Below are 17,410 nucleotides of genomic sequence, written 5' to 3'. Positions count from 1 at the left end.
AGCCGAGGCTACAGAGAAACCCTGTCTCAAAAAACAAAACAAAACAAAACAAAAGTTGTCTTTTTTTATATTCATGCTATGGCATACTCTCCAAACAGACACACATAGAATACACACACACACAAAATGATAACAATAATAATAATAGTAATAATAACAGTAACAACAACATATAAAAATGTGCAGACTCAAGAGTTGTAACAATTTCTAGGCAAAAAATGCAAACAAAAGTTCTATCATAATCCAACTGTTGGAAAGTAAACACAAAAAAATGTAAAAGCAACAGGGTGGAGGGAGGGAAGCTATTATCAAGTCTTAATTATCTCCGCTTCTGTCTTAAGAAATTATAACTATAAAAGCAAATTAAATCCTAAAAAGGCACAAGAAAACTGAGTGTAGTGGTGTACACCTTTAGTCCCAGCACTAGAGGCAGAGGCAGGCAGACCTCTGTGAGTCTGAGGCCAGCCTGGTCTACAAAGCAAGTTCCAGAACACAGTTTATTTTATGTTATTTTAGCAACACACAGCTTTGGTGAGAAAAGGAGATACCTTAAAAGAAGGCTTGAGCAGGGTAGTGGTGGTGCATGCCTTTAATGTCAGCACTCAGGAGGCAGAGGTAGGAGGACAGCAAGGTATACAGAAAAACCCTGTCTCAAAAAACCTACTACTTCACAGTAATTAGCAAACCATAGAATGCTCATTTCTGAAACAATCAAGCTTCAAGTGTTTTCAGGAAAAATGAGTACCATTTAGAGTATTATGTATCTGTTAATTATTTTACATATGTAAATCTATGCTACCTTTTTAAAGGATTTATTTTATTTTCATGTGTGTTTAGTCTTGCATGGTTGTTGTATGGTTCCTTGAAGTTACAGGTAATTTGTTAACTACCTGAAGTGGGTACTTGGATGTGAATTCAGGTCCACTGACAAGAACAATAAATGTCTTAAAAACTGAGCTATCTCTGCAGCCCCCATGTACTATGGTTTTTATTAAAGTCTCATTTTGCTGTTCTGCTGGAGACTTGGTTTTTGAGATAGGGTCTTTTTATGTAGCCCAGGCTAGTCTAGAACTTGGCTTTCAGAGTGGATTGCTGAGATTATAGACATGTACTACCTTGCTTATCTTTGTGATGTTGTGTTAGGCCCATCTGCCCCATATGCTATATATTTCACTTTTATTATAAACTTTTGCACAACGCAATGTCTTTTAGGAACATATATGGCCTGGTATAGATGGAACTCTTTATATATAAGAAACCAGAAAGATGCTTTTAACAATGTGATTGTAAGTCCTATCTATCTTACTTTTGTGTTTGCTTTTCAAGACAAGGTCTCTTTGTGTGTAGTTTTGGCAGTCCTGTGACTCACTTTGTAGACCAGGGTGGCCTCGAACTCACAGAGATCCACCTGCCTCTGACTCCCAACTGCTGGGATTGAAGGCAAGCACCATCGCCACCTAGCCTTACAACTTTTTTTTAAAAGATGTATTTATTTATAATGTATACAGTGTTCAGTCTGCATACAAACCTGCATGCCAAAGAGAGCGCCAGATCTCATTATAGATGGCTGTGAACCACCATGTGGTTACTGGGAAATGAACTCAGGACCTCTGGAAGAGCAGCCAGTGCCTCTTAACCTCTGAGCCATCTCTCCAGCCCGCCTACAACTTTTTAAAGGAATGTTAAAAGGTTTTGATCCATCAACACATGAAAAAGAAAAACAAACAAAACTATCATTCTGGCTCAAAACAGATATTCAACAAATACTACAATTTACTTCATTCTTCATTTTGATGCAGTCCTCAAATATTGATACTCAAAGAAGATCCTGTAGTAGCTAATGAAATCCCTCTAAAAAACCAGGGTTGGAGAAATGGCTTAAAGGTTAAGAGCACTGGCTACTCTTCCATGGGTCCTGAGTTCAATTCCTAGCAACCGCATGGTAGCTCACATCCATCTATAATGAGATCTCCTTCACTCTTCTAGCATGCAGGTATGCACGCAGGCATGCACGCAGGCTGAACACTGTATATACAATAAATAAATAAATACATCTTTAAAAAAAAAGAACAAAATAAAATACCATTTTAAGTAGATTGCAGTATCATTGAGAACAAAGATTGCTATTTATTTACTTGGTACGGCAACATGTCTAAAAGCAGAAAATCAGCCAGGAGTGGGTGCACACCTTTAATCCCAGCACTCGGGAGGCAGAGGCAGGCAGGTCACTGTGAGTTTGAGGCCAGCCTGGTCTACAAAGCAAGTCCAAGAGAGCCAAAATAACATAGAGAAAAACTCTGTCTTGAAAACAATCAGAACCAAAAAGCTGGGCAACACACCTTTAATTCCAGCACTTGGGAGGCAGAGGCAGGTGATCTCTGAGTTCTAGACCAGCCTGATCTACAAAGAGTTACCAGGACAGCCAGGACTCCACAGAGAAACCCTATCTCAAAAACAAAAAATAAATTAATAAAACCAAAATGTAAAGGACACCAGCTCCATCATTTATTTTTGCACAACTTTTGTTTAACTTTAAAATAGGGGGAAAGAGGGATGGGCATAATAGCAGGTGCTCTTAATCCTAGCACTAAGAGATAGATGGCAGGCAGATTTAAGTTTGAGGCTAGCTTGGTCTACATGGTGAAGAGTTCTAGGCCAGCCGGAGCTACAAGAGACCTTTAAGTTAAGGAATTGTTTTAAAAGAAACAAGCACTATAATTCATATCTTAACAAAGAGGAGACACAATCACACACCATTCTGGTTTGGTGTTTTAGCAGAGGATGGGGAGGTGGTGCTAGTGACTGAAACCATGGTACTAGAAATGTGAAGTAATTCTCTAACAACCGAGTTACATCCCTAACCTTTGAGGTTTTGAGACAGGATCTCACTAAGTAACTTAGAATGACTGAATTATCCCAGGGTGGCCTGCAACTCTCAATCCTCGCTCCGCTTCCCAGAATGCCAAGGCTGTGTCACTACTAGAGGCTTGAATTTTGTCTTTTTTAAGGCACAGCTTTAATACAAGTTTATATGACAGGCAAAGCATGCTTAAGAGTTTAGATATCTAAAGAAATCCGTAAAAGCCAAGATCACAGCCACAGCATTAAGTTCCCTCCACGTTTTAATATGCACATTAACAACTTTCACTCTCAAAATCTCATATACTTTTTAACATCAGAACTACAAAATGACAATCTTTTCAGGTCAACCTTTCCTAAGAATCAGACTTACTCAGCAACATGAGACTACAAAGAAAGAGCAGTAGTTAGAGGTGAAAATGCTGAGAACTGGCTCAATTCAGTATTAAGTTATGAAAACTGCTTCCCCTCTTTCCAACACCAACTTAACAGCAGCATACTTTGATCAATCCTAAAACCTCAACTAATTGTTAAATTTTCTGAAAAATAATCACAAAGGAAATAGAACATATTTGAGCCAGCCAGTAGTGGTGTGCACATTTGATCCCAGCTCTCAGAAGGCAGGGTCAGGCAAGATCTCTGTGAGTTCAAGGCCAGTCTGGTCTACAGGGCAAGTTCCATGAGAGCCAGAGCTACACAAGAGAAACCGTCTCCAAAAGCTAAAAATTTAAAAAGCTAAACAAAACAAACAAACAAACAAACAAAAAAACCCAAAAAAGCAACAATACCCTAACATATTTGAACATTTATATTTATGGTTATAATATTGTACACAGTGACCCCCCACTCTAGCTGTGTAAAAAATCACTTGCAGAGCTTTATAAACACATAGAGCAGTGATTCTCAACTTCCCTTTAGTACAGTTCTTCATGCTGTGGTGACCCCAACCATCAGATTATTTGCTTTGCTACTTCCTAACTGTAATTTTGCTACTGTTATGAACATAATATAAATATGTGGGGTTGGGGATTTGGCTCAATGGTAGAGAGCTTGCCGGGCAAAGACAAGGCCCTGGGTTTGGTCTTCACTTCTAAAGAAAAAAATATATATAACTGTTTTCGAATGATCTTAGACGCCCCTGTGAAAGGGTCGTTTGACCCTTAAAGGAATAGTGATCCATTGGTTGACAACCTCTGCTTTAGAAGACTCTAATTCAGCAGGCACCTGACAGCAAATTCCCTTAACTTTACCAGATTTTTTCCTCTAATGCAAAATGAAACAATGACAAAGATTTCCTTTTATTATGCTTCTATAACAAGAGGCCAAACAAATGAACTAATACCATGATTCATTCATAAATGCAATTTCCAAGCTTTTACCAAACAACAGTCTCTGCCCAATATCCTGTATAATAATACAGTCTACAAAGCCAACGGCCCAGCTTAACTACCATCTCCAAATTTACTTATACAAAACCATGAGCACTTTCTCTCTTGCTCTGTAATCGCTATTTTTGTTTTGAGGGTTTTGTTTGTTTGTTTTTCCAGACAGGGTTTCTCTGTGCAGCCTTGGCTGTCCTGGACTTGCTTTGTAGACCAGGATGGCCTCGAACTCACAGATATCCCTCCTGACCCTGCCTTCTGAGAACTGGGATCAAGTGCACACACCACCCATGCTTGGCTCAAATATGTGCTGGGATTAAAGGCGTGCGCCACTCTGCCCGGCTGTAATTGCTATTTTAACAATTGTTTTATGCAACAATTACTTATTTAGCATTACTATAACACATTACCTAATATGAACATAGCAATTAACAAAACAAAGTTGTATCATAAAACCCACATTTTTAAAGCCAGGCAGTGGTAGCTCATGCCTGTAATCCCAGCACTTAGGAGGCAATGGCAGGCAGATCTTGGAGTTCAAGGCCAGTCTGATCTACAAAGTGAATCCAGGACAGCCAGGGCTACACAGAGAAACCCTATCTCAAAAAAGCCAAAACAAAACAAAACCCCACATGTAATTGCAAAAGATATAAGTATATGGCTAAGTGTATACCAAATGGTCATTAATTATACTGGAGAAAAATAAAACCATGAAGGAAGTAAGAAAAAAGGTAGGTTAAGAAATACTCCTGATCAAAGAAGGAAAAGTTTGATCAACATTAGAAGACTCCACCTAAAACAGATGTTAGGAAGAAACCATTCAGTTTTCTGGAAGAGAAACTTCCCAACATGCACTTCTTTGTGTATGCTCTCTCGTGGGCTTTTTAATATACAAACACACTTTTATGAACAGCAACAACAACAACAACAAAAATTAATCAATCCTCTACCATACATACATTCTCAGAAGCAGAAATAAGATGACACACTAAAAAGAGGTGCTCATCCAGTTGAGACCGTATGGTTACCAAGCACTCCAGTTCTCCCATGCTGCAGGGTACCAAATGTTCCTGTCTGGAAAACTCTAGTCAGTGTTTCACAATAGCTGGGATGGCAGTTCTATTATCAAATAATTAGTCTATGTGAGCCCCACAAATGACCCTGCACTGTATGGCTTTGCAATGCCTATGGAATGATACGGTAAGTTCAGTTCCTATAAAGGTTTTTGTAAGAACATAGTATTGTCTATTATTATGGAAAACTGAATCAGGCATGGTGATGGTGCTCGCCTCTATCCCAGCACTCAGGAGGCAAAGACAAGAGTTTGAAGGCAACCTGGTCTACAGAGTGAGCACCAGGACAGCCAGGACTACACAGAGAAATCCTGTCTCATAAAAAAAAAAGAAAGAAAACTGAACTATAATTATTTCATTAAAACTTTCTATCCTCCCCAAATAATCAACCAAATGTGTGTGTCTGTCAGTCTGTCTTGATCAAAGTATCATTTTAACCGCTTTAGATTTCAATTTTGTTTCCTATGTATGAGTGCTTTACCTGCACATATGTATGCATATGCACCTCAGTAAGTGTCTGTACTCATGGAGATCAAAAGGTTATCAGAGTTAAGGCTGGTTGTGAGCTAACGTGTGGGTGCTGGGGGCTAAACCTCAGGTCCTCTGCAAGAGTAACAAACGTTCTTAACTGATGAGCTATTTCTCCAGTCCCAAAGGTAATTTTAAAAAAATTTTCATCCAAACAGGGACTGGAGAAATGGCTCAGCAGTTAAGAGCACTAGTTGCTTTTCCAGAGGTTCTGAGTTCAATTCCCAGCACCCACATGATGGCTCATAACCATCTGTAATAGAATCTGAATCCTTCTAATGGTGTACATGAAGACAAAGCACTCATATATATAAAATAAATCAGTAAATCTTTAAAAACAGAGAAACCCTGTTTTGAAAAAACAAAGTAAAATTTTTTCATTCAAACATAGCATTTAAAATACACACACACACACACACACACACACACACACACACGCACGCACGCACGCTTTGTTGATTAAAAAATATAAATGTATTTGCTCCTTCACGCCACATCTCTTTCAAAAAAAGGATTTGGGGGGTGGGGGTGGGGGGGGTTCCAGATAGGGTATCTCTGTGTAACAGCCCTGGCTGTTTATTTTAGCTCACAATTCCAAATTATAGTGCAGCACTGCAAGGAAGTCACACCAGCAGAAGCCTGCGTTAAGTAAGGGTCTCTAACTGCTGTGATAAAATACCATGACCAGAAAAAAGGAGGAAAGAGTGTATTTCATCTTTCTACCCTTAATGACGTTCTCTGTCACTACATTAGTGCTGTGATACATACCTCAAACATGCAAAATAAATAAATGTAAAAAAAATTTTAGCTAAGTTTCTTAAATTATTTTAATGAAACTCATTACCTTGCATGACGAATATATGCTAATAAGACATTAAGTTTTTGATGAAATAAATGTCTTCATGATCAGTTAGTATCTGATCTGAATATCTATTTTATATATCTCCCATATGGAGTTGTATAAAATTTCTCAGGCAAAAGGAAATCACAAGTAGAAAAGGCTTAAGCAGCCCTAGTTTATATGCATGTAGTATAGGGAGAAATATATTAAAACTAATTTCAAAAAGAAAAAGGAAACCAATTTCAAAGTAACTGCCTATGCTGCAAAACTAAAATAACATCACACTAACCCTTAAATAATTGCTGAGCCTGGCGTGTATGTGCCATAGGGTTGATCTCCAACTTGGGGGAATGTAAAATAAGAAAGGCAGGTGACCTTTCCTGCGTATAAGGAAACCTACTTGTTAGTAACAATTCCTAAAATGAATTTCATCAGCAACTAAAACTAAGCTGATTATTACTAGTTACAAAGACACTTTTATCTTTCTTTTTTCCTGTTCTCTCACATCTCTCCCCCAAATAGTAAAAACTAGACAAGTACGATCTAACTGCCCTGAAAGGTAAGGTCTGGTTGCTCACTCCTAGCTCTGGCTGGGAACCCTAATTTAACTTCAGTCTGCTTACCTAGTAAAAATATCTGCATGAAAGCAGCAGGACAGCTCAGCGGATAAAGATGCCTGTTGCCCAGCCCGATGACCTGAGTTTGCTCTCCAGGACCTACACGGTGGAAGCAGAGAACCAACTCCCACAAACTGCCTCTCATCACCACACACTCACTGCAGTATGTGTGCACACACAAAAATAAACTAATTAAAATTTAAATTAAAAGTCTGCAAGAACTCTCAAAAGAGTGCTATAAGAGAAAGGCATGGTGGCACATACCCCCAAATCTAGTACTTTGAAAGATGAGGCTACTCATGGTCCAAAGCACAGCCTGGGAAATGAAAGGTGTTTAGTACAGAACGTATGAACTATCCCCAAATAGCTACCATTCTCCTACCCTTTTCTTTCTTTCTTTCCTGGTTTTTTCAAGACAGGATTTCTCTGTGTAGCCTTGACTGTCCTAGATTCACTCTGTAGAGCAGGCTGGCCCTGAACTCACAGATCTACCTGCCTCTGCCTCCTGAGTGCTAGGATTAAAGGTGTGTGCCACAATGCCAGGTTTCCCTTGCTTCTCCTAACCCTTTTCTAAGGAAGAAATATTCTATCCTTGGAACTTAAAACAAACTACTAAGACTAAAGTTCAAAGCAACATTTATTAATGGTAGTGTTTCCAACTCAAAACTCACATTACTATATAGAGTGAAAGAGGAGAACACGGCAGGATAACAACCAGCTTTGTGATATCTGATTGCTGGCATTGCAAGCATTACATAGGTTCTGCTTTCCTAGTGAGCCAACATCAGAAAGGTGTGAGTTTTGCCCATATCTTTCAAGAACATCTTTCCTACACTAAACCTAGATCACAAGAAAGTGACGTAAAGCTGGAAAGTGGTAGCACACACCTTTGATCCCAGCATTCCAGAGGTAGAGGCAAACAGATCTCAAGGCTAACCCGATCTACAAAGCTGAGTTTCATGACAGCCAGGGCTATATAGTGAAATGGTGTGGGGTGAGGCGGGGATGGGGGTGTAAAAGTTCTGGGCAACTCTCAAACTATCTAGATGAACAAATAGCACCAAAGGTATGCAGAAGCCACAATTTCCTAATGACTAATTTTCTAAGTGTATTAAAACAATGTGAAACTTTAAAAGGAAGTACTAGCAAGCAAAATATCACATAGTACAATATGCATATTTTTGTAATACCAAACGTACCTTCTTTTTCTCTAGATGAACTAGAAACAAGAAATACCTTGCAGTTTTTGTTTATCAATTTATAATAAGGCTTCCTCAGAAACCACAGCACTGAGGAGAGGGGAAAAATGCAACAAATTTTATTTCGGGTATCAAACTAAATTAAGCCAAACAAATCCACTGTGGAAATTACAAAATTTTGCAAAGTGATACTTATACCATGTTTCCATTAAAGTACTAGGCCAGAGGGCTGGAGAGACAGGCCAATGATTAAGAGCCTGTGCTCTTCCAAAGGACCTGGGTTCAATTCCCTGTACCCACATGTTGGTCTCTAACACTAGTTATAGGGAATCCACTACAAGTATGTGGTACTCAGATATATATGCAGACTAAATACTTAGAAGCATTTCATTATTCTGAAACTGAGGCTAGATGTCCCCGTGAAGTACAAACTGATCCTATGTAAGTTACTAGGTAGAGAAAACTACAACAAAAGGAATACAGCTATCGCCAACCTACCAACACTTGACTTTAGCACTGGAGCATGCACAACTTTTCCTTTACCAGACAGGGAAAAGAGGAGAAGAAAAAGCTTAAAAATGAAGTTGTGGCAGGGCATGGTGGTGCACACCTTTAATCCCAGCACTCAGGAGGCAGAGGCAGGCAGATCTCTGCGAGTTCGAGACCAGCCTAGTCTACAAAGCGAGACCAGGACAGCCAGGACTACACAGAGAAATCATATGTATTTAAAATAAAAAAAAAAAAGTGTGGCTTTAATCTCAGCACTCAGAAGGCAGAGGCAGATCTCTGTAAATTTGAGGCTAGCCTGGTCTATACAGCGAATTTCAGGACAATTAGAATTACGTGAGAGACAGACACACCACCCCTAGGCCTGTCTCAAAAAAAAAAAAAAAAGGCAAGAGTTAACTATAAAAACTATAACATGCAATTCTGAAACAAAACTATTACTTTGCTTGGTAACATTTTTTTTTTCATTTCTAATGCCAGTCAACAATAAAACATTATAATCTCCTTTTCTTCCATTTAGTGATTTATACATTTCTCTTGTCTATGGCTTATCACAATAAATCCTTAGTGGGCTAGCAAAATGGCTCAATGACTAAAGGGGCTTGCCACCTGAAGACCTAAATTTAATTCCTGGGACCCACATGACAGAGAACCAATTCCCAAAACTGCCCTCTGACCTATACCTGTGTGCCTTAGCATGAAGGCACACATACACATTTACACACACACACACACACACACACACACACGATTAATAAAGTGTTTTCAAATAATAAATAAAAATTATTTTAACAATGAAATTAAAGGTTTTTGTCCATCATCACAACCATTTATTCTAAATGTTTACACTCTAAGTCTGTAGTGGGGAATGTAATGAGGAATATTACAGAGTAAGATCCTGTGTCAAAAGAGAAAAAACAGGAGGCTGTGGCAGTGCATGCCTTTAATCCCAGCACTTGGGGAGGCAGAGGCAGGCAGATGGCCGTGAGCTAGAGGCCAGCTTGGAGTACAAAACTTCCAGGACAGCACAGAGAAGAAACCCTGTCTTGAAACCCCAACCCCAAAAAGAAAAATGAGGGAGAGAAAGAGAAGGAAAAAAAACCCCAAATAATAAAAGGGTGTCTATAACAGTTGGAAAACTTGAATATTTAAAAAAAAAAAAACTGTTAGTTGGAGCATTCTGGGAGACAGGTAGGTGGATCTCTGTGAGGTGAGTTCAAGGCCAGCCTGGTCTACAAATAGAGTCCAGGACAACCAAGGCTACACAGGGAACCCTATTTTGAAAAATCAAAAAGAAAAAAAACCTAATGATAATTACAACTATACATGGCAATGTATTTCTAGGGTGAAGATTAGCCTACAGTTTTCTTCTGTTTCATATGTGTAGTAGAGAACGTAATCCTGACAGTATGTTAAATATAGGTAAAAGACCTATATATTTTTAAAAGACATAGATAGATAGATAGATAGATAGATAGATAGATAGATATAGATTTTTTTAAGTATACTTTTGGTACCCTTGATTTTTCTGTGTTTTCCCCCTAGTCAGTATAAAAAGAGGGAGGAGTGGTTAGGAGCATAGCTCTGCTGCTATTTAGTAAAGGGTTCAACCTCCAGCATTATTAAGGGGGAAACGAGTGGAGGGAGACAACAAGGAAGTAGGTGGGTAAACACTGCAAGAAAACTACACTATAGTCCTACCTACACACCAGCCAGTCGTAAAGTTACTGAGTGTAATAACTCAGTGACAGATGGATGACCTGCTTCACATGCACAAAGCCCTGGTTACATCTCCAGCACAAAAATAATAACAGCAACTGTTCTTCAGCTGATGAGATGCTCAATGAGTAAAAACACTTGCTGCCAAATTTGTTTCTATTTTGTTTTTTGTTTTTGGGACATGGTCTCGCTATTTAGTTCTGACTGTGGTAGAGCTCCCTATCAGAGCAAGCTGGCCTCAAACTTGAAGATCCACTTAACTCTGCCTTCAAAGTGCTGGGATCAAAGGCAGGTGATGCTAAGCCTGGCCTTTGCTGCCAAATCTGATGACCTGAGTTTGATCCCAGGGAGCCCCTCCATGATGGAAGAAAAGAACCAACTCCTGCAAGCTGCTCTCTGACCTCCACACACATAAACAAAACATAAATCACTCTGGAGCTATGGCACAAGAAGTTCCTCTGTAATCCCAGCACTGGGGATTTGAAGCAGGAAGACAGCTAAGAGTTCATGTTGCAGGGTATCTGGTCACACTATGAACCCCGAGATTGTACTGTTTACAAGAAAAACCTGTGGTGTGGCTCGGCCCTAGCACACACTTTTAACCCAAGAGCTTTCTGCTTGAATACCATAAGCAGGATTAAATAAATTCAGCCACAGGTCAAGGGTCCAAACAAGCAACCAGTTGACAGAGAACAGACATAGAAAAAAACATAAAGGGTAAGAGGAAGTCAGGAAGACTTGAACGAGTTGCACAGGAAGTAAAGGGGAGACGTTCAAGTTGAGGGTATTGTGAAGGAGCACTCCTCCTCTTGGGAGATCAGCTGAGGAGGAAGGTCAGCTGGGTACTTTCTCTGCCTCTCTAAGCTAACAGGTTTTCACCCCAGCACCAGGCTCCAGAGTCTTTATTGGTAAAACTTGAGATTTTGTTAAAAAACAAGTTCCCAGCTGAATGGTGGCATCCCACACCTTTAATCCCAGAACTAAGGGAGGCAGAGGCAGGAAGATCTGTGAGTTCAAGACCAGCCTGGTCTGCAAAGCCAGCCCAGGACAACAGCCAAGGCTACACAGAGAAACCTTACGGTGGGGCAGGAGGAGTTCCAAGCTGATTTACAGAAATAGAGATATGTCTCAGAACATAGAAAATAAAAACTATGCTACAATACCACTTAGACTTCAAACGGTCTGAAAACAAAATGCCATTAAGTAGTATGGGAAGTGACTGTTTAATACGTTTTTCAACACAAATTGATTAATCTATACGATAACATGGGTATTTCCGTAAAATCAATTACTTTAAAATAAATGTCTATTTTGAACTTATTTATGTATTTTATGTATATGAGTACTCTAGTTCCTGTATATTTTGCACACCAGAAGAGGGCATCAGATCCCATGTGAGTTACCATGTGGTTGCTGGGAATTGAACTCAGGACCTCTGAGGAACAGCCAGCCAGTGCTCTTAACCACTGAGCCATTTTTCCAGCCCATAAATGATTATTTAGAGAGAGAAATAAAACTATATATTATATGTATAATATATATATTTCTTTGTCAAGCAAATGAATTATAACTGCAAGCAAAACACACATGCTCCAAAATGCAAGTCAAGTTTGGCAAATAAAGTTAATTCTTTTCACAAAGAAATATTTGTAAAAGAAGCTATCCTTGCACTAAATACCGAACAACAAAAAAGGGCTACAATGTATTAATGACAGTGCCAATACTGCAGAGCATAGTTTACAATGTAAACAGGTTCAATCCAGCACGCCTACACCTATCAATGCTTGCGGTTTTTTAATGCAAACTGCAAACATCGGAAGCACGGGAATGGGTCTGAGCTGGCGTCAACAAGATACATCTCAAAAGATTCTTATATTCCCTTCTAAGTTTTTGCATCGCTGTCTTAAAAACTTCACAGGGTAAGAAAAGTCTGGACTAGAACTTCCTACCGGACCGCCCCCTACGAATGAGTCCCACCTCCGGAGAAGGGTGACGGGGTGGGGCTGTTCTGCTCTCAAATCAAGAAATAAATGTTTCTTTTCCAACTCCCAAAAAAAGAGGCCCAGGGGCTGCAGGGTCAAGTATACAAGTGACTAGCAGGAGGTGGCCGCCCGCAAAGTGCCCTTCCCTTCTACTTCCTACAGCGTTCCCTCCATTCGAGTCATACTGGGACCCGGGCCGGGCGGGGACAGACAGGTGACTCCCAGGTGGGGAGGAAGAGGGAGGGACCCAGGCCGTGGAGGGAGAAGCGCGTTCGAGCAATGAATGAGTCGTGCCTGAGCCACACCACCTGTTCCTTCCGAGGGTGCCGCCCCGACCAGCCGACGGGCACGATCCCCGGCCCGAGCCGGCCGCGACTCCCCGGCCCGTGCTGCCCCCGCTGCCCCGCTCAAGGCCAGGCAGCTCCCGCCCCGCCCCGCCCTCTCCCCCCCCCCCCACTTCGTACGAGAAGGGTAAAAGGCGGCCGAGTGGAAGCCGGGGAGTAGGGGCCTAGTCCGGAACCGAGGCCTCCGAAGCCCCGCCGTCCGGGGGCACGCGGACGGAGGTGGGCGCCACCGGGGCTAGACGATGCCGAGTGCGCTCGGCCCGGCAAGCACGACCGAGGCGGGGAGGGGGGTGTCCCCGCGGGGTGGCCCGGTGCCCGCCCGCCCGGGCTGGGGAGTGACAGGCCCGGCGACCAGCGAGACGCTCCCCGCCCGCCCGCCCGCCCGCAACCTCACACTCACCAAGATCCGCTTGAAGAGCGCGTTCTCCTTGGGCGGGAGGCTCACGGCCGGCATGGTTCCGGCTCCTCCCGCGGCTCCCGCCACCGCCCGGCTCCGTCAGGCCGTTTGTCCGCCCGCCGCCACCGCCGCTCCTGAGCTCGCTTCAGCCTTGAATCCTCCGCTCCGCCGCCACTAGGCCTCGGGTGTCGCCGCGCCGCCCTGTCCTGACACTCCCTTCTCCTCGTTTTTTTGGTTTTTTTTTTTTTCTCTTCCTCCCCTTTCCTTCTTCCCCCCTTTCTCACTTAATGCTGCCGCCACCTCCCCCCTCACGGGTCTCCGTCGGCGGTTCACGTGGTAACTGAAAAGACCGACAGAGGCAGCCAAAATGGCGGACTCCGAGGGCTTTCCCACCCGGGTCACACCTCCCAACGCGCAGGCGCGGTGACCCAGGCTCCCCACCCTCGCTGCACCCGGAGCCTGCCGGGAACGCGGAGGCCGGCCGGTCCAGCGAGTGCGGAGTGTCTGGGAGGGCGGCCAACGGCGCTTCCGCCGCCTCCTCTCGGGGAAACAGCCTTTCTGCCCCTTCTCGCTAGACCGGCCTTTCACTTATTAGGGCCGACTCGCCCAGATGGTGTCATCATAGCTTGAGCTTCGGGTGCCAAGGTGCAGGATGGCGGTGTTTTAAGACGAGATGTAGTGGTTCAAGGCCCAAGTACCTAAGTTGGGAGCAGAGGCGAAGGGTAAGATGAAAGAAAAAAAAAAAAAACGTCGCCTCAGTGGGAACTTGTGAATCGATCCGAAGTAGAGAGGATTTAATCGTCTTTGAAAAGCTGTTAAGAGCGTGACCTATGAAATGGACCCGACTGGCTAGGGTATCAGTGATTTTGTTGACTGTTGCTTGAGTTAGCCAGGAAAGGTCGTTAATCGAGTCCGAAGTGACATATTTGTTCTGCCAAAGGAGCCTCTGAAGGTTGAAGTGTGTGTTAATTTCATTGCTGAAATCGTATAATACAGGCTGAGAGGCACCTTGAAGTAGTGTAGAGGGCCGAGACTTCTGGAGTTGGCTTGTAGTTCGAGCTTAGGATTCTATCTGTTGAACTGCCAGAAATCCTCACAACTCCACTGAGCAAGATCAGGCCTAAGAGTGAAGAAGATGTAGGCATTTCGTTAACAGTCAACAGTAAAACCTTTACAAAGTGACATGCCATTGAGTCACAAGAGCCATTTTACCCTTATTATCTCGTGCAGGCTTTGTAGTATTCTGTGCATCATGAATCATAAAGATGTGTAGGATTTTGGCTCTTTTGGATTTTTTTTTTTTTTTGAGACAGTGTTTCTCTGTTTCCCTGGCTGTCCTGGAACTCGCTTCCTAAAAACAAAGAGAGAGAGATTATAGCAGGCAAATCCTGGGGTATATCCTTGAACACTGTAATTTCTCTAAATATTTAGGAAAAGTAGGTCAGTGAGATGGCCCAATGGTAAAGGCACTTACTCTGCAAGCCTGACAACCTAAATTTAATCCCTGAACTGACATAAAGAAAAAAGAGAAACAAGTCCAAAAAGTTGTTCTCTGACCTTGTTGGCACATGTGAATAATAAATGAAATTATGGGTCTAGAGAGTTGGTTAGTCGATGAAAGCCATGTTGTTCTTTGAAGGACCCTAGGTTGGGTTCCCAGCACCTCTGGAGGCACCAGGTGCACAGACAGACAAAAGGCTCACACATATAAATAAGCCTAAAAGAAAATTCAACAAATAAAAACTACACAAATAAGCAGCGCAGTGGTGGTACATGCCTTCAATCCCAGCACTCGGGAGACAGGTCGCTGTGAGTCCGAGGCCAGCCTGATCTACAAAGTTGAGTCCAGGACAGCCATGGCTACACAGAGAAACCCTGTCTCGAAAACAAAAACAAACAAGCAACACAAATAAATAAATAGCTTTTCTGCAAGTGTGTGCTGTTGAAGATCTACCCTGGGGCTTCATGCATGCCAGACAAGCACTTCTACCATGGAGCTAGCTACCAACTTTTTTTTTTTGTACATGTTTTATTGGCATGTTCATTATACATAATAATGGCTTTCATTATTTTTATACACATACATAATATAGTTCAATCATATTCACACACACAGGTACTTACTGTCTCTTGCCTCCCTCAGCTATTTTTAATCCCCTTCCTACTAAATAGCAACGTTATTGGTTGGCTGCTTGGTTGTTGGTCTTGCTAAGTTGCCCAGGCTAACCCTGAACTCACATCTTCCTTCTCTGCTTTCCAAATGCTGAGATTACAGACATAGTGCCCCATGCAAGTCTCAGCAGCAGGGTTTGGGGTGGAGAGTTTTTGTTTGTGATTTTGGTTGAAATTTTTCTTTTTATTTGTGTGTGTTCACGGGTATGTGAATACTAGAGCCCATAGAGGTCAGAAGAGATGGACACATACCTTGGAGCTGGAGTTAGAGATGGTTGTAAGCCACACAGCATGGGTGATGGGGACGAAACCCAGGGCCTCTGGAACAACCTTGAGTCCTTTTAACTGCTCAGCCGTGGCTCCCTGCCCAGACATCAGCTTTTAAGATTCAGGGCATACCGGACTGATTACAACATTGATCTGATTCATAGCTGAGGTAAAATGCACCTATAGAATAGTCTGGCCACACAGTGACATGAGCATCTGAACCCAGTAATAAGATGCCTGCTGTCATCGCTGCTGTTTGAATCTGAGCTACGCTTTGAGTGCCACCAGGAAGTTACAGCCGAGGCTCTGTGGCACCGAGGCTGCGATGACCCTTACATCCTTCCCTATCACTGGGGTCAAAGGGCTTCCTGGAGCTGGGTGTGGTGCTGCGCACACGTGATCCCAGCACTGTGGCGCCTAGGGCAGAAGAGCTTCAAGAACAAAGTAAGCTCAGCACTCAGGAAGATTGTCTTGTGTGGGAGACCAAAGGCCAGTCTGTACTTGCATTTTCTAGAAAAGCAACGGAAAAGAAGCCTGTTGCCCAGACTTAACAAAATAGCAAATAGTCACATTTTGGAATACTTCTGATTTTTTTTTGTTTGTTTAATAAAAACTTGCATACACAAGAAGCCATCCTTTAGGTCCCGAATAATCCAGGGTGAAATCTGTATACTACTTGCTAACTCAAATCTCCCTTCACCTGGGTCTAGCATTTCAATTCAGGACATGGTTTAAATGGATGCTAAGAAAGACTTCTACCAAACTATATTAGCTATAGGCTCCTGGGTGAATCATTTCAAAATGAGAGTTTCCTCTGCAGCTGCCTCCTCCAACAGTAGGGCCCAGTGAGCCCTAACATGCTGGCTGAGAGCAGTATTCTCATACTTTATAGCTAGCCCAAGTACACACTAGCAAAAGAACACGGGGCTCAGAGCAAAATGGACTTGCCAGCAGAGGTCCCGCAGTCAGGGCTGTGCTTACTAGCTCTGTGCACTCCCGCAGACCATGGCTTCTGTTTCAACGTGTTGAAGACTACCAAAAGCTGTGTCAGGACAAGCCCTGAGAAAGAGCGTACAACTGGCGGCTTGCTGAGTGGACAAGAAGCCAGGAGTTGAGAGCCAGCAACTGACTCAGCGCATTAGTAGGCTGGTTTGCTTACTTGAGCATGAGCTCCAGGCTCAAACTAGGTTACAAAGTAAAGTAACACACAGTTTTAGTAACATGCTTAGCCACCCTTTGAGTTTCACTATGAGCCACAGAGTAAAATATCCTTATTTTGCCTTTTATCAATAATTTCTTTTCCCCTCTTCTTTGTTTTAAATATATGTAGTGTGAGTGTATGTATATTTGTGTGCTCGTGTGTGCTTCTCAGAGCACCCATGTAGAGGCCAAAAGAAAACTAGTAGACCCAGCAGTTGGGAGGCAGAGTCAGGCAGATCTCTGTGAGTTCAAGGCCAGCCTGATCTACAAAGTGAGTCCAAGACAGTCAAGGCTACACAGAGAAACCCTGTCTCCGAGAAAAA

At 42.5% G+C, this 17,410-nt stretch overlaps 2 protein-coding genes across 2 annotated transcripts in view; both read right to left on the bottom strand.

The window, feature by feature from the left end:
- Positions 1–13,798, bottom strand: part of NAA15 (N-alpha-acetyltransferase 15, NatA auxiliary subunit) — a 64,814-nt gene extending 51,016 nt beyond the window's left edge. The window contains exon 1 of the mRNA XM_084769256.1: positions 13,452–13,798. Within this exon, the coding sequence (XP_084625382.1) occupies positions 13,452–13,505 (54 nt within the window). The 5' untranslated portion in view covers positions 13,506–13,798. The remainder of the gene's footprint in view (positions 1–13,451) is intronic.
- LOC311590364 (uncharacterized protein) lies at positions 13,672–17,210 on the bottom strand. Its single transcript, XM_084769258.1, has 4 exons — positions 15,873–17,210; positions 14,661–14,799; positions 14,457–14,568; positions 13,672–14,146 (listed from the first exon to the last, which is right to left on the bottom strand). Exons 1-4 carry the CDS (start codon positions 15,993–15,995, stop codon positions 14,068–14,070), a joined length of 453 nt encoding a protein of 150 aa, XP_084625384.1. The 5' UTR covers positions 15,996–17,210; the 3' UTR covers positions 13,672–14,067.
- Between the last annotated feature and the right edge of the window lie 200 nt (positions 17,211–17,410).

Source organism: Acomys minous, assembly GCF_964271855.1.
Source record: "Acomys minous genome assembly, chromosome: 19".
Lineage (NCBI taxonomy): Eukaryota > Metazoa > Chordata > Mammalia > Rodentia > Muridae > Acomys > Acomys minous.
The sequence above is the reverse complement of the archived record's forward strand: the minus strand, read 5'-3'. Positions and strand labels throughout refer to the sequence as shown.